The 18,191-nt window shown below is 40.7% G+C and overlaps 1 protein-coding gene across 1 annotated transcript in view; it reads left to right on the plus strand.

Moving 5' to 3' along the window:
• Positions 1–2,329: 2,329 nt before the first annotated feature.
• The window catches only part of LOC146328802 (rho guanine nucleotide exchange factor 26-like), a 35,819-nt gene continuing 19,957 nt past the window's right edge, over positions 2,330–18,191 (plus strand). The window contains exons 1-11 of the mRNA XM_084717819.1: positions 2,330–2,571; positions 3,092–4,556; positions 5,372–5,426; positions 5,843–5,985; positions 8,812–8,868; positions 9,734–9,894; positions 14,904–15,056; positions 15,923–16,052; positions 16,586–16,660; positions 17,017–17,106; positions 17,799–17,953. Coding sequence (XP_084573945.1) covers positions 3,105–4,556; positions 5,372–5,426; positions 5,843–5,985; positions 8,812–8,868; positions 9,734–9,894; positions 14,904–15,056; positions 15,923–16,052; positions 16,586–16,660; positions 17,017–17,106; positions 17,799–17,953 — 2,471 coding nt within the window. The 5' untranslated portion in view covers positions 2,330–2,571; positions 3,092–3,104. The remainder of the gene's footprint in view (positions 2,572–3,091; positions 4,557–5,371; positions 5,427–5,842; positions 5,986–8,811; positions 8,869–9,733; positions 9,895–14,903; positions 15,057–15,922; positions 16,053–16,585; positions 16,661–17,016; positions 17,107–17,798; positions 17,954–18,191) is intronic.

Consider the following 18,191-nt stretch of genomic DNA (forward strand, 5'->3'; position numbering starts at 1 on the left):
AATTTACAGATGGTTCTGGAAATAGAGAAGATATTTATTGGTATGTCACTGAAGTGCAATCATCGAGACAACACTTGACCAGTGTATAAATAATTTTTAGTTTTAAAATGTAGTAAATACACAATAAATTTATCTGACAGCTTTACTTATCAGTTACTCACTCAGTCACATTTTTAATACAAAACATATGAAGAGCTTATAAAATACAATGTTTTGACATAAACTAAACTACCCAAGTACAGCTGAAATGATAAAGGGATTAATTCACTAATTAGTTGATTTTTCTCACAAAAACATGTCATGGTTCAAGCATCATGGAAATGAGGTTTAGCTGCCTTCCTTTTTTTAAATTATTTAAATTTACTTTTAATAATTTAGAATTCTGCACTATTGGTTGGACAAAACAAGCACTGTTAATTGATTAATGGGAAAAAATAATCAGCAGATTCATCCATAATTAAAATATAAATTAGTCTTACACAAAATAGTACATAAATGCATGAGGAGTAATCATTTAATGATATAATGAACTTCAACAGCCACATTTTTCTACATTGAATATCTTTACTTTCAATACTTAAAGTACATTTTCCGCATTGTACTTCTACGTAACTAACTTTTTCAATGCAGGACTTTTACTTGTAACATTGTATTTACAGTGTGGTATCACTGTTACTTAATTTAATGATCTGAATACTTCCCACAACAGTGATAAGTTGTACTTGTGTTTAACACATTACTTTGTAGGAGGATGTTGCACTTCCTCAAGTCTTCCCTGTGGTTTCATGAGTAGTGGTGATTGGTAAATATTACAACGGCGCCCTCTAGCGGTCAGACAGGTGAAATACTGGCGCACAAGAGCCACACGGTGGAGCACAATCCCCTGAGCACACAGTGTCAACCTGCCAATCAGCTATTCACAAGTATAGGTTTAAATAGTTGGCATCTAATTTAGAGTTTTCGTGTGTGATTTATATCGTACGATTTAGAAGTTGACATATGCGTGGATTTAATGAGAAAATGTTTTTGGCACACAATATTTGGCAATCAAAATTTTTAAGTGATGCATGACTAAACCACAGGCTCGTGTTGCACAACACAGAGTTTTATTGGAGCGGGAATGAAAACCTATAAATCCTTCCAGATCCTCTATTTACTACAAACTTTTTAGAAGCATCTACAAATGCCACTGCGAAACAAACTTAAAGGGATATTGCGTGCTATATGCTACTGCTTGAAAAGAGTAAAAAACATCAGGCAGAGTAAGGGTTATTATAAAGTAAGGTATTGAAATATTTTGGGAATCCACTGTCTTCACTTTAATGTTTGCTCTTGGTGGAAACTGATGGGTCTCTGTAGTTAACATTAAAAAGTGTGTGGTGTAAGTCTGCTCTTTCCCAAGTGTTTTATTTGTCTAATGCAGTGTAATACAGTGTCAATCTGAGCGATGAAAATGTTTTGACATTGATGCAGTAAGCATTTTAAGAAAAAAAAAAAAATCAAACTACGACAAACAAACAGACAGCAAACAAAAAATGACACAAGAAAAATATTAATATTATATAATATATCATACAAAAATATTGCATATTGAAAAATGCCTATACATAAAAAAAAAAGTCCCCGAAATCCTCTATGTTTATTTCTGTCATGATTTGGCGCCAGATGTTGACTTGATTCCTGCTGGCGCACATACATTGGCCACTCACATGTTTGTGAAATCAGCAAATATATATATATATATATATATATATATATATATATATATATATATATATATATATATATATATATATATATATATATATATATATATATATATATATATATATATATATATATTTATTTTTTTATTTTTATTTTTTTTTCTTATTTCTCAGTATTGTGTAGGCCTGTTGCAATGACGTTTTAAACCACGTGATGGCGCACAACAGCAATAGGTAAATGTAGCAGCTCAATATTAATGCTGTATATGTACAGGCGTGTCCCAAACTTTGAATACTGTTTTAAAATTGATTTAAAGTTGATTTTGATAGACCTAGCTGGACGAGTTTACTTTACACGGGAGCTACATAACTTAATATGGTGATGTATGACAATATAAGCCACATTACTACAAACTAACACGATTGTCTTCGTTTATCTCATCCTGCAACTTTATTAGTCGTATAATGTAAAATGAAAAGCTCTCCACTTTGATAACAAGGTCTTAAAGTACAGTAGCAGGTTGCTGAGGTGAGTTTCTGTGAACTTTGGAGTTGTGTTCTTTCCCTCTCACTCCTGTTTACTCCTCCTCCTCCTCCTCCTCCTCCTGCTCATAGAAACTCTTCAACTCAGTCAGCAGCGCTTCAGACGCGCTCACTCAACTCACCGCCTTGTTTCTAATCGACCACACACTTCTTCAGTAAATTACTCTGCGGCTCCAACAAACTATGGTTTCACTAACTTCACTTGGTTTCGGTACCGTGCTGGATTAAAAACATGCACCTTTGTTATTCAGCCAGAGGAGGATTGTTTTACGACAAGTGCAGGTACAATGACCGCATTCTGTAGCAGATCGACTGATTAGAGGTAAGTTGGACCAGTCGCTTTGAACACTTCGGTTAATTCACCTGCTGAAAACTACTTTCTTCTACAGCTGAATCAGAAACTCTCGAATTAATGCTAGTTTTTTGCTTGTTTTAGTGATGTTTATACAGATACACACAGACACAGGAGCATAGGGAGTTTTAAGTGACACGAGATAAAAAAACAAACAAACAATACTTGGTCTCTAAGATGACTGTTGTTGTGGACTATTGTTTTCTTCTTGGACTATTACAGTTATTTATCTGAGTTAACAATACCTTGGCCATTTTATGCTTGTAATAAGGCCATTTCACCTCAGTGAACATATACAAAAGGATTAACAGCTATCCTTGCTGGCTTGGCTTCTGTTTTGCAGTTCAACAACTTTTTCACTTGTATTTCGGGAGTTTTATCTGTCTGTTTCTCCTCTGAATCCCTGTTAATGAGTAATCTGTGGGAATTTGGACAGTGCACTGAGCTGTTTGACACCAATTGGCATTCCTCTCTTTTGTTTACTCTTAAGGCAATTTAGGACCATGGATTTTGGAAATGATGTGGATCTGTCCAATGAAAACATCACCCCTTTGTGGAAACGCCGCACGGACAGTTGTATAAAACCCCAGGACTCAAGCAAGCCCAAACCACGGCCCCTCAGTTACCACATAAATGGGGTCATGACGACAGACTTCCCTGTGGAGGACAACAAGTCCTCCTTCACCTTGAGCCAACCTGCTGAGAGACTGGTGGTCACACCCCCGAGTTGGGGCAAGAACATGGTGGTGTTGAAGCATGTTCTTCACAAACCCTCCAAGAAATCCAGAGTTGTTCGAAGCATCAGCATCGGGCACCTCTCCAATGGACTCTTCTCATTGTCCAAATTTAGGTCTGAGGACAACAGATCAGCTTCACTGGACAATAGAGTGTGTAATGGAAACTGTGACGGGGGGAATACCAGTAATGGAGGGGCAGGATGGACTGAAAAGCATCTCCAGAAAGACCCCAAAAAACACATGTCCAGTCCATTCAGTTTGGGCTCACAGAAAGACCAGATAGCCTTTGGGACACCTTCACCTGAAGCGGTTCCTCTGAATCGTTCCTCTCCTGTCCCGTCTCCACGCACTCCTGTCAACAACAACTACAACCACAATGAACTGTCCTGCCTTTCATCCACATACAGCCCCTCTCCTCCAACCCGACGCACCCCCACCCCTTCCCACAGCTCCACCTCCAGCATCCCCTCCCTCTCATCCCTCACCTCTTCAGACCCCCCAACCCCACGCTCCCCATCGCCAGCAGACAGAGGACAAGCACTCCTCAGACAGTCCTCATCCTCGCCTGCCTCCTCACAGGACACTAGACATGCCTCTTCCTCTTCTTCCATCTCTTCTATGTCACCCTCTCCTTCACTTTCCCCATCCATCTCTCCCTCTCCTTCCATTGTCCTCAGCACTCACAGCCCAGCTGCCCTGAAGATGGGCACACAGCAGCTCATTCCCAAGAGTTTAGCGTCTGACACTCGGCAGAACAAGGCGCCAGCCTCTGGGCAGCAAGGCCAAGGTTTTGCAGGGCTGCTGGGGTTCGATCATTCAAAAAGAGCGATGAAAGCCCTCAGTATGGTGGAAACAGGACCCTACTTTTCTACAGGAGGGGGCCTTGGTGAGGTGACAGATGGGGAAAGTGAGAGCCCGGGGACACTAAGAAGAGGCCTGAGGAGTACGTCTTACAGGAGGGCCGTTGTGAGTGGAGTGGACTTAGAGGTCCCGTCGGTAGACCCAAAGGCCCATCGGTTGTCCCAGCCTGTCATCAAAGGGCTAGATGGGGATAATCCAGCTTCACCAGTCAGCCCAGTAAGTCCTGGCAGTGTAAGCCTTACCAGCCCTGGAACAGCCAAGCCTGCAAGCCCTGGGACACCCAAACCTGCCAGCCCCAGGATTTCAAAGCCTGCTAGTCCTAGGACAGGAACGCCCACCAGCACTGAGAAAATCAAGGTGGGTAAACCTGTTAGTCCAAAAAAGATAGTGATGGGTTCAAAGAATTAGGGTTAGGATGCACTCAAGGAACAAATACTGGTCTATTTAAAGGGAAAAGGGCTTGAAATTTCGCAGAATATACAAAGACATACACCCATATTTTCATGGCTTTATTAAAAACCATCTAGGTTTGACCTTTAGGATCTGAGTTTTGCTGTTTTGTACATGTTTGGGTCAACTTGCTGTTGGTTACAACTGGTTCTATGCAATAAGCTTTAGAAAAAAATGACTGCCAAATGAAGTCAGTTTTAGTTTTCATCTGCAAACAAATTCCCAATAAATGCCTGTTTCTGAACTGGGCAATCAGTGCCTTGTAACTACCCTGTGAACTTTGCCATTGTGTTTTTTTCTTTGCTGTAGCAGATTGAGATTTCTCACCTCAGTTAACCATAATCCATTTGATGGGGTTATATTTGATCATGCCCAAAGATCGCTTTGACTTTTCAGTGTTGGTGGGGGTAAAGTCCAAGTTGTAAAATTACGACACAGACTGAGTATTGTGGAACAAACTTAGCAGCAGCAGTTTGGTCAGGGCCTTACAAGGAAACAATTAATGTGGTTGTTGGGAGACATGACGTAATGTGACACCATGCCCATTCGCACACTTATATACACAGCAGCTCTGTAATTAGACAGGGGGTCAATGACAGTGGTCATCAGAAAGGGCATGGAGAGGTCATGGACAGGTGACAGAGGTGCACAAGGGGATTTCATTTAAAGTTTGTGTGTGTGTGCCTCTAAGTTGTGACATATGTGTTGCATTTGCCTTTCAGAGTCCAGTAGACAAGAAGAAAGTTTTGACCACTCAGCGGACGTTTGACAGTGAGGGTGAGAAACTGCCTTCTGTTTTGTTCTCACCACACTTTTCCCCTGACTTTACTCTTCTAATGTCTGTTCTTTTTGACTTCCTGTCTCTCCCAAACCATGTTTTTTTAAGAAATTGTTTTGATTATTTGAAGGGATTGTATGAGATACTCTGTGTATTACTTACAGTAGATGCCAGGCGGCATGCCCCTAGTATGGAGAAGCAGAGAGGAGTGCCAGCATGGAAGATAAACAATGAACTGCTATGGATAGGATCAGCAACAAAATGTTGCAGTCCTTTGCTTAGCTTTCGGGCTGGTCTCTGCTTCATCAAACTATCAATAAAGTACTTCATACAACCCCACTTCAAATAATCCAAACCATCCCTTTAAAACTTCAAAATGATAGATCCCTCTGACAAAACGAACTGTGTTTTTCAGAGGAGGAGCTGTACCAGAACTACCAGGAGAAGGCCTTACACAATGACTCAGATGAGGATGCTGATTCCAGAGAACCCAAGCCTGATAACGGCATCGTGGTGCAGTACAGACCTATTCGCACCTCCTGGAGCCAGCTCAGTGTGGTCAGACATCTCACCATCTTTCTCACCCTTCCTCTGCATCCAGTACACAGATAAACATTACAGTATATACTCGGTGCCGTGGCTGTCTGCAGTAGTGGAATGCTTGTGCTCTAAAGAATGCTGTCATATCCAGTTTGGCCACAATCCATACCCCTCCTCCTACTGTCTTTGCCTTCCTCTGCCCCTCACTCTGTTTATCAGGGAGTACAGGAGCACTTCTTCTAGGACTCGGGTGGGCAGGGAGGCAGACAGTCAGCCAGACCCACAGGAAGTCTTGGAAGCACTGCTGGGCCTGATGCCAGCGTGTTGGCAAACTACACACTCGTCAGACTACAAATATGCTTGAAATGTTGCCTCTACAGAGAAGTGCGGTGGCTCTGCTGCATTACATAATATAGTTAGGGATCGGAATGGAGGAATAGAGGAATACGGAGGACGGGAGTGAGCTAATTAAGTGTTCTATTAAGGCATTCCCATCTGTTTGTTTACTTGTTGAGGAGGGAATGTGTGGGAATATAGATGGAGGCAATTAAGATTAGTTCTGAAATTGCTGGGCACAGAATGGTATGAACACAGACTCTAATAAAGCGTTTCAGAGTAGAGAACATTGAATTTCTCTGAGTTTGATATTAGCAGCCTGACCAAGAGTCACACAAAGTCAGTGCTGTTCTTCCACCGCAGCTGCTATACAGCTGTGGATCTGTTAGCGTGAATGTGTTTGGCCAGACAGTTCATGATGTAACACTGCAAGATTCTTCCTCAACTTTCGAATTTCTTAGGAAATGGTGTGAGAGGAAATTAATTTACTTCCAGCTGAAGCCAAGAACCTGATTTTACAAGATGTCCTCATGTGTGTCTCCTCTCATTCGGCTCTTCCCTTCTCTTATTGTCCCTGTAGCGCCTCTCATCATTAAGGGTTTAATGAAATCTCACACACCCCAGAATTTTCATATTCCCAGGAATTGCTACCTGTAGTTTTCGGAAAGTAGGTCTTTCCTGTATCTACCTCCTTCCATGGTGCTCAAAGGGATAGTTTGGATTATTTGAAGTGGAGCTGTATGAGGTACTTATCCATAGTCCGTGTATTACCTTCAAACACAAAGAAACTCCAAACTGCATGCCCCTAGTTTGGAGAAGCAGAGAGGAGTAACAACACAGAAGTGACACGATGTACCGCTGTGGACAGGGTCAGCAACAAAAGGTATTTTAGCCACTAAAACAGTCAATATCACTTCAAGTGTATGACATATTTAAAATATTTTCACCACTTTACCTTGCTATCAGACAGTATTTTCTGATGGTAAACTGTGGTTATATAAGTCAAAGACCAATCCCTCTAAAGCAACCAAACTCCACAGGCCAAACTGGTAATTTTACCTTTCAGAACACGGTAGTTTCTGGTTGACCACTGCCTCGATCGTGTTTGACTTTGACTTTGGTGTTTTAAAAGGATAGTTCAGATTCATACAATAACACAAACAAACAGACTGAGGCAGTGGTAGACCAGCAACTCTCATGCTCTGTGAGATGAAATTTCTGCTTTGGCCTGTGGAGTTGGGTTGATTTTGAAAGAGGGATTTTTGGCTTATTAAACGGGTGGTTTTTCTTGTCAGAAAAGGCTGTCTGATGGCAAGGTAAAGTGTTAAATATTTAAAACATAGTGTACATTTAAGCTGATATTGATTTTATGTGTTGATGGTCATCTACTGTCCTGACTTTGGATAAGTACCTACAACTCCACTTCAAAAAACCTTTATTTGCAGGAAGTTTTCTTGTATTTATTCTGCTTCAAACAAGGAAACATGGATTCAGGCTTCAAAACAAGAACTTTTATAGTTCACTATTAAGTAATGATACCTGACTGATTGTGATTTGGTTACACCCAGTGAAACTGTACAACAGTGTAAAGTTCAGCTGGCACATAAAAACGCTACAGCGTTACATCGATAGCTGGTTTTGCGATATAGAGTGTTGAACATTTGGCAGAAGGGAAAGTGAGAGCAAGACAAATAATAAAGCGGATGTACAGTATGTGTGAAAGAAATAGAAAGGAAAAACCACAAGAGATGTTTGGTCTGCAGCAGGTTTGTTTGTTCTCAGTGTTTGCTGAGGGCTGCCGGGCAGATACTAGAGAGCAGGAAGGCTCCTCCAGGAGCAGTATCACTTCCTTGTGCTTGTATACCAAAACAGGATGAGAAGCTAGTGGAAGTGAGGAAAGATGGCCTCTCAGTATTTCTGGCTGCGTGTGTCTGATCTGGTGAATGTGCCCAAGGTCATATTGGTTATATCTGGTGAAACATGAGATGGAGGCATGTTTTTTTTCATTCAACCTTAGCCTCAGTTTGACAAAGCCACAGGCTGATTAATTCAATAGCACTCCACACCCAGTCCATTCCAAAAGATTGCTTTCTTGGTCTGCATACCAACATGCGCATATGCTTTTCTTTTAACCGTATGCCTTTGGCCAAATGACAGTTTTGGCAGAGCTGCCCGTTTCACCTTTTAGAATGTTTTGGTTACAACAAATTTCCTTTTTCTACACTCCTCCTCTGCCTCTTTCTTCAGTGAAGATCTTCCTTTTGCCATTTTCTACAACGTCATTGGCTCTCTACCCTGTGGTATGCAAAGTGCTCCTTTCTTTGTGTGCGAGGACAACAGTCACACACAAACACACACACCCATGCTATAAATGCAAAGGCTTCAGCATGAAAAAAAAAAAAAAACTCACACCAAACAAAGTGCGACTTTGCATTTGAAATGTTGTCACGACTTTAAATCCTTTGTTCTGATTTTTTTTGTTCTGCACAAATTGTGTTCTCTGTTCAGGTAAAGAAAAGTGGACTGTCTGACCGGATGAGTCAGGAGGAACGCAAAAAACAAGAGGTGGGAATCATTTTAACACAATAATACAAACAAACAGCCCAAGTCAGTGATACACCAGTAACTCCCATGTTCTGCCATGTAAAATTACTGATTTTCCCAAAGGAGTCTGGTTAGTTTGGAGAGAGCACTATTTGGCTTATGTAACAGTGCTTTCCTGTTGAGAGGTGGACCCTTTTTGAAGTAGCTAAGTTACGTCTTGTTGCTCACCCTGTCCACACCAGTACATTGCTTAGCTTCCTAGACTTGTACTCCTGCTGCTTCTCCAAACTGGGGGCGTATATGTAGGTAATCGGCTGACTCTGGATAAGTACCTCATACAACCCCACTTTCAATAGAATAAACCTTAAAGTCAGAGTTACCAAGCACTGAGTATGGAATATGGGAGTATGGCTCTGCATTGTTGGTCTAGACCAATAAAAAAGCCATTAAAGAAGCTCAGCAGTGAACATAAATCATGGACTATTATATCTTTAAAGCAGATGTATTGTAAAGAGTAGGAGAAGCACAGATGTTCTAGTAAAAACGTACCTGAATTCATGCCATATTAAGAGTGACAAGACTGATGAGCGGAAACATTATGTTGATTGACAGACTGAGGCATGTGCTTGATGTGCATGTCCTTGTTTTTAATAGCATTCGAAACATGACTGTAGACGACAGGTATGTCAAGCACGTTCAAGACAGAACCCACTCATAGAGTAGTGAGTGAGTCGGGACCGAACGGGGTAACCGTAGCATGTAAAGTCACAAACTGGATGTAATTAGGTAAATATTGTGAAAGTAGTCCCCTGTTCTCAGTCTCTCCCTTCTCACTGTCTTGGTTTCCTCTGTCTCCTCGCTGTTGCTCTCTTTTGCCCTTCGTCAGGCCATTTTTGAGGTGATCTCGTCAGAGCACTCTTATCTGCACAGTCTGGAGATCCTGATCCGCATGTTCAAGAACTCTGCCGAGCTCAGCGAGGCCATGACCAAGACTGAACACCACCACCTCTTCTCCAACATCACTGACGTCTGTGAGGCCAGCAAAAAGTAAGGGTGTGGTTGTGTTGCAGTGCACAACTTTTTGGCAGATGTATTATCAGATGTATTGTCATATGTTTTCATGTTTGACTGGGCTGGGTTTTATCAACAAAGATTCATTTTTTAATCCATTTTTTAAACTCAAGATTTCACTTACAATTATATTGCATCAAACTTCAAAAACTAGCTTAAAATTCAGAAAGATTAAATTTGAACTTCTCTTTAAACGTCAGTTTAGCTTTTACTTTAAACTGTATCGTTTAGGCTAAATGTAATTTTGTTGCACCCAATTTTTAAACTACAATTTCAGCTCTGATCCAGCATTAACTTGAACTTACACTTGGCTGCCTTTTTGAGATGGAAAATAAAATAAAAAATAGGAGAAAATTAATGGACAAACTCGACTCAAACAGCCAGCAAACAGCAAACCTTTTGTTAACTTTTTAGCTATCCAGCAAGCAATATAACCTGTTTTTGGTTTAGTTTTTTACCTTTGTTTGCTAACATTTTGTGAGGAATTAAGTTTTCCATTTTATGTTTTATATCACTTAACATAGTTTTGAATTGTGCAGCAGAGTTCAGTTTAATTTTGAATCTGGAATTGCTCATTTTAAACCCAGTTTTGCTAAACTCTGAATAAAACAAAGTTTAGATTAAGTTAATCTTTGGTGCGACCCAGTCTCAGTATGTATTTAAAAACCCTTTTTTGTGTCATGGGCTTATAATGTTGTTTTTTACATGATGGTTGTTTTATTTTATGCCTGCACTTGGTCCTTAGAAGCCTATCAGTGTTTGTGGTTTTTGGTTTTGGCAAATGAGCTGGATAATTTTCTTATTTGACAGCAGTTAACAGTTGGTATAACACACTCATTTAATGTGAGCTGTGTCTGTAAACACTGTTTACTGTATGATGATGCCGTTGTTTCAGTCTGACGTTCTAGCTTCAGTCAGAGTTGTTCTCAGCGTGTGAGGGATTGTGGGTAGACGGCACTGAGCTGTTTTCAGTGTTTATGCGAGGTCACATGCTGTTAGACAGAAAACAGAGCCTGGAAAGAAGCGAAGGGCAAATTAAGTGAAAAAAACAAAGAACAAAAGAGCAATTTAGCTTAATTATAGTTGAGTTATCAACATGAACATTCCTTGCTGCTCGAGAGAGCTCAGAAACAGACTGGATCTGTCGTGTGTTTGCCTGTATTTATAGGTGAGTGTAAGGAAAAATGGCCAAAATTTGCTGCTATGAGCCCTCTGAGTTTAGCCGTCCATCATGATTTATAGTCGTGCGTGTGGACTGTTTAATGACATTCATGGCCAGGTAACCATGAACTTCCAAGGATCCTGTAAACTGATGGAAACACTCATGCATGAGAGGCCATGAAAGTTGAGCCTTATGAAAACTGTGCTGCCTCAGCAATTACTGGGCTCCATTATTTCTACAAATGATTGACATAAGAGCTGGATCCCATATGTTCTTTGTTAGGTTCAAATGAGTCTTTGCTTTTAACTATAGTATAGTACAGTTATGTAGTTTTTTTTATGAGGTTACACAGTATGATAATGGCCTCAAGTGCAACTATGATATAACTGCTGATAAGTGTTTCACCAGGGCAGTGAAGTTACTGCTGTAGTGATGTCAGTCCACAAGCCTGTTATTGGCTTCAAAAAATCCACAATTAGTCCACGGTTTATGGTCTTTTCACACATTCCCTCCCTCCCACGCTCTCATGCTCTAAGTTTATTGAGCCCATTCTGACAATAAGATGTTACAGAGTAGTTCTGAACAATAAAACCATAGTAATATGTGTAATAGACATTTCATTTGACAAAGTATTTTGAAAATCGATAAATCCCTTCAGTACATTTTTCAAGCAAAAGTGTCAAATATTTGTTGGTTCAAGGTTGAATGTAAGGATTTGCTGCTTGTTTTGTTATTTATATTACTAAAGAGTCTTCAGGTTTTGGACTGTTGGTTGGATAAATGAAGCAATTTGAAGACATGACTCTGGGATCCTGGGAACTGTGATGAGCATTTTTTTTTCTAAATCTGTAATATTAATTATTTAATTGTGAAAATAATCACCAGATTAATTGAAAGTGTTATTTGAAGCCCTAGTGGAATGAGAAAATGTGCCATATAACTTTTTTTTATTTTTAAAGTCTATTAAGTGTTGCCTTTGTGTCTTAGTTAAATTCAAAATAAAGTGGTTAAATATAGATACAAAAAAGGTAATTTATAATGATCGATAATTATCGTTTTCAACTGAAATGAAATATTTTATCATAATAAATTTTTCAGCTATATCGCCCAGCCCTGTTACAGAGTTTTCAGGGTTATTATCAAAAGCCTAGTGTTAAAATCACACTGCAAACTTCAGAACTACAGCAGTGTAACATTTCAATGTCCAATCAGGTTATTGTGATGAGCAACAGCATAACCAAGTCAAATGCACTGAGTGGTCTGAATACAGTAACCCCGGGCTCCGATTCTTAAGTGTGGCCCCTAAACCAGGGGCTTGCATTTCAGTGTGAAATGAGGTTAAACTGTCCTCAGTCTTTCAGTTGCCTAGGCTGTATCCAGAGCTGAAAAATGTAAGTGTGAAAAGCCTTTTTAAGACGATCTATGAGCTTCAGTTTATCAGGGCTGTCTTAGTGAAGATATGTGTGTGTGTGCATACATGCGGCTTCCTTTGTGCAACTGTTTATGACATTTGCTCAGGGATTCCGTGTCAGGATTGCAGCCTGCTCCTCCCAAAGAAAAATGTCCCCACTGCATACAGTTGGCATACTGATATCAGGGTGGGAAAAACAGCTTCTGCAAATATTTCTCCTCACTTTCTGCAGCTCTTTAGAATGGTGTGGTTTGACATGGGCAGTATTTGTACATTTATTTACACCTTATTCACACTTTGCATGAATGCTATTATCTGTAAGTTCCACAAAAATTCCTCCCTGTGCTCAGACATGCTACGGCTCATCACACTCCACTTTGTCATTCCCATACACAGGCCACACACATTAAAGCGATACTTTACCCCCGCCCTCCCTTACCCCCACCGAAATACTTAACCCTGCATATCTCCAGGGAGGAGAGTGGAGGGACAGCAGCTCTTCAGATAAAGATTTTCTTGTAGCACTGGTTGAACAAGATGTTTTACTTGGAAAATATAGCCAGGTGTTGAGTTTAGTCTCAAAGAAAATGATGGGAGTATCACAACACCTGCAGGCTCCTGAGTTGTCTCTGTGTGGTAGTGAGTGGGAGGCCTGTTGAGTATTTTAAATGCAGATAATATTTCACTTATGACATACCTCATTCACCATAGCTTATTTTCTAATTGTAACAACATACTGTTAACACAGAGGAAGCATATGTCTGAAGGCTGATACATTTCAGGAGAACTGTTTCATTTATAGTTCTTGGTTAACAGCCTAACTTTGGGCATATTCCTTTTTTTCATCACCCTGATTTAAAGGTATAGCTGGGTTTTTTGAAGTCTGATTGTATGAGGTACTTTACCATAGTCAGAGTATTACCTACAATAGATACCAGTTGCAACGCCCACCAGTTAGGAGACGCACCAGGAACTACTGGTGTAGGAAGTTAAGTAAGCCACCTAAAAATATGTCCACCTAAAAAAAAATCTATATCAGTATATACTACATTTTTGTAGTACATATTGCATATTGTAGTACATATTGCTCTCTCCAAACCAAGCAAACTACATTGGCAAAATCATTTATTTACCTCACAGAGCACAGGATTTGCTGGCCTACCTCTACCCCCGTCATTTTAGCTTGTTTGTGTTATTGTGTGACTTCTGAATTTTAAAAGGTTAGTTTAGATTCACTGTGTTCAGTTAGGTGAAGTTACTGTTTTTGCTACTCGAGTCTGGTTGTGTGAGAGAGTACTGTACGACTCACTTAAACTCTGCCTGGAAAAAAATGTAATCACAAGCTCCTTGCATCTGATTTCAAGGACAGTCTGACCCAGTGGCAGGCTTAAAGAATAATCATACAGAAATAGCTGATCTTCTCGTGGTCGGTCTTGTTCACTTATGTAGGTCATACAGAGGAATCAGTTATAAAATGAGACTGTCTCGTAACAAGTTAAAAACTCCTTGTAGTGGCTATAAGTGGCCAATATACGTCAGTACATTGCTTAGCTTCCTACACCAATAATCCTCCAGTTTCTCCAAACTGGAGGGGAGCCCACCGCCATCTTCTGTAGGTAATACATCAACTGTGGATAAGTATCTCGCATTGATACTTAAAAAAATCTGAACTATCCCTCTGACTCCACTGCCTTGACCTCCTCCCTCATGACAGCATGCTGTTATTGGGGTCAGTGAGTTTTGCCTCAGGAGGGAGCGCAGCCTTGACCTGTGAAAGCCCTGAATGCACCTTTAGGCCACAGGCCACAGGGCAGAGCAGCATGTGTGGGTGCGCGCCCTCATTAGAGAGGATATAGTTCAGAGAGTGCAGGGTCAGGCATGGACACAAGGCAACATGGTCACAAAAAGCATTGTTTGCCATGGATAGTCAAAGCTCAGTTGTGTGTGTGTGAAGTAGGTAGGGGTGGGGATGGGTCAGGGCACTAGGGGTGCTTTTGCAGATGAGCCCAAACACCGGTCAAGGTCAGCGTCCTGTGTCTGTGCGACAGCGTCCTGTTTGTCACCTTGGATCGGACCTGCTGAAACACTTATTCTCTTGAAGCTGGCCATGTGGCGTGCCGTTAAACCGGCCATCTGGTGGTGCTCAGGAAGAGGAAAAGCCTCTGTGTTATGGTTAATGGTAGGCTATGTCTATTTTAAGAGGCGGGGAGTTCCTCTTTTGTGATCTTGCTGCGGGTTTAGACGAAAGGTGTTGCCGCTGCTTCCTGCCTTCCTGACTTTATATCCGTCAGCGTGTCCTATATTTTCCCCCGTGTGTGGGATGACTCATGATTTGATGTGTCTGACTCAAACTGTTGCCATGTACGGTATGAATCTCCAACATATTAACCCTCATATTCATCCCGTGCTCAGGTTCTTTAAGGAACTGGAGGAAAGACACCAGCAGAACATAGTGATTGATGACATCAGCGACATCGTCTGCAAGCATGCTCAGTCTAACTTCGATCCCTACGTCACGTACTGCTCCAATGAGGTTTACCAGCAGAGGACCCTGCAGAGGCTGGTGTGAGTGACCGAGCAAACAAACGCACAGATTTTCTTATCATATCAGTTATGGATGTGATCCAGCATGACTGTTTTGAGTCTTCCTCCTGCTCATTTTTCTCTCTTTTTTTCATTATAAACATCCAACCTCCCTTCGCCCTCTCACAGAGTTGTTATAGTTTTGTGTTTTTTTTCCATCAGTTTTTATTTTTGTTTTATTTAAACTTTTTATTTTCAGTTTAAGTTATTTTCCAGAGTGGGTCCGCTCATTTCAGTTTAGTTTTGGTTACCATAATGTTTCTTAGTTACGATAAATATCATATCGTGGACTTCTCAAAGAAAAATGATGACTTGGAAAAAATGCTTCTTATTAAATAATACATTTGTTTTTCCTTCTATTTTAAAGTACTTCTGCTTTTCTTCTTAATAACTTCAGGCTTTACAATACAAACACAACACTTTGTGATGGTAATGAACCCTTCCTAAGTCCTGCACCTTTTTGTTCTTTAGTTTAGATTGAATTAAAAATTTACAAAGAACTTTCACATGTTGATTTTGGAGGCTTCTGTGGACAAAAATGGTAGTCTTTCCACTGTAAAGTATCTTAATAAAAATATTTTACTTCTTTTAACTGGCTATGGTACTACTCACTGTAACTTTGTCTGGGAAAATGTCAACACAGACTCATTTCATCTGATTTCAAGGAGAACCTGTCTAGGTGGCAGGCATTAACAGCAGCTATGTAGAAATATCTTCTCTCTGACGGTCTTGTTAAATTATGTAGGTTTTACAGAGGCATCAATACTGAATTTAGACTGTTTCATAATCAGTTAAAAACAAACCCTTGCTGTAGCTTTAACTATCATAACCTTGACACTCTGTTGCAGGTCCAAGAATCCAGTATTTAAGGAGGTGCTGACGAGGATAGAGGCCCACCCAGACTGCAGGAACCTCCCAATGATCTCCTTCCTCATCCTGCCCATGCAGAGGATCACCCGCCTGCCCCTGCTCATGGATGTGAGTGCACTGAAGATACACAGTAGCATGAGCTTTGGAATTACAAGACTTTTCACTATTACGCAACGCTTTGTTTATTTGTACTGCCCTGACTCATTCTGCATGGGATGTGTCCTAACCTCAAAGATGTTTGTGTGACCTGACATAAGTCCTTAATAATCTTAACTGATTAAACCTCTCTTTCTTCCTCCTTATGTTTTTATTCTCCTTCGATTTCTTGCTTCCTTTGGCACCACATTGTTCTGTTCCTACTGCGTCTCCTCTTCCTCCCTCTTGCTCTACTTTCATCCTCCTCTCTCCCGTCTTCCGTCAGTGTCTCTCGAGGGACTCTGTGGCTTTTGGATCCTGAGAAAGTTTAGTTTCACTTCACTTCTTCCCACAGTTGTGTTTAGGAATCAATATTTTATCACACATTCATTACATGTGGCATGCATGTGTGAGTTGTGGGTTTTTGTGCATGATTGTATTTTATGTATGTTTCTTGCTGGATAAATTAGTATAACCAATTTGCACCCTCACTTTCTTTGTTGCAGACAATTTGTCAGAAGACACCTAAACACTCAGCACAATATGAAGAGTGTAAGAGGGCTTTACAAGGGGTCAGCAAGGTGCGTGTGCTTAAAGAGTCAAGCTGACTCATATTATTTCTCTCTATGTTGCTATACAGATGCTGTGCCTTAGGAAGTGTGTCTTAGACATGCTACAGTAGGATTAGACTGGAAGGCAGTAACTTCCTATTTAATATTGAATTTTTGTGAAGAATTTCCTGCAATAATGCAATAAAAACAGCAACATTTCAGCACGACTTGAACTTAATAAATTTTAACTCATCACTCAAGGAATGCTTTAACTGTCATCACAGCGTGCAGGTATTTTAGGATTAATCGATACACTATAAAAACCAAAAGGTATTTGTACATTGTGATTAATGGACACGTGTGTGTGTGTGTGTGTGCGCGCACAGGTGGTAAGAAAGTGTAATGAAGGAGCTCGCACAATGGAGCGAACAGAGATGATGTACACCATCAACTCTCAGCTGGAGTTCAAGATCAAGGTATGGTAGTTTAATAGTTTGGCATGTGGGGAAATGTGATTTATTTGCTTTCTTGCAAAGAGTTGGGTGGTTTAACTAACTGTATAGACTGGAAACAAGTCAAGTCATCAAATACCAATATTTGGATTAGTTGAGACTTAACAATCAACTCCCTTTCTCGAGAATCCTTTGTAGCAGGTTTAAAGTGAATGTGCCACGACTAAACATACAACAAAACAAACAACTCAAACATCACTGTAAGAACAAAACACCTTCACTGAGGTTTGCACTCTTTGACTGGTATTGATCTTCTCATCAAACCTTCTGCAAGAAAGCAAATGTATTTCTTGAAAATGTTGAACCATGTGTATTTTTTAAGTATGTAAAACATGGGCTTATGCAGCCATGCACACTCATGCAGTGCAAAGAGTACACAATGCCATTCACTCGTCCAGTTTCTACACACGTAATGCACATAGAGCTTGGCAGGCTCAAGTGTGTCTAAGTAGTGTGGGAAATATCTGTTGGCACATTTGGGATCCACAGATGTCTCATGAACATATTCTCAGTCTGCATAGCCAGCTGTTCACACATGCGCACACAAATTGTGATTTAGCATTTCCTGACAGCGCCAACATTTCAGACATACATTTTTACAGTTAGATTTACTGCCCTTTCCTGTTCATCATGTTCTCTTTCTTCTCTTTCTGCAGCCTTTCCCGCTGGTGTCGTCCTCCAGGTGGATGGTGAAGAGAGGAGAGCTGACCGCGTTCGTGGAGGAAAACGGTATCTTCCTCAAGCGGACGTCACGGCAGCAAGTCTATTTCTTCCTCTTCAATGACGTCCTCATCGTCACCAGGAAGAAGAGGTGAGTCTTTTGGACAGCGCAGGCAGGTTGTGTGTTCGATTCAGCTGTTGTGTGGCCTTGGTGTGCAGGCTGGACACATTCTCACCTGTTCTGACATGTTGAGAGTGAAAGTGTAACAGTCAAAACACTGTGCGTGAGTGTATGAGCCGCATATGGCGGTGACCCTGAGTACCTACAGGGCGTGTGATATTGTCGTCTCTGTTTTCATGTTTTAACTTGTTCTCGGAAACTAATGTGT

The sequence above is a fragment of the Lutjanus erythropterus genome, chromosome 4, assembly GCF_056507025.1.
Source record: "Lutjanus erythropterus isolate fLutEry1 chromosome 4, fLutEry1.hap2, whole genome shotgun sequence".
NCBI classification, from domain to species: Eukaryota; Metazoa; Chordata; class Actinopteri; order Lutjaniformes; family Lutjanidae; genus Lutjanus; species Lutjanus erythropterus.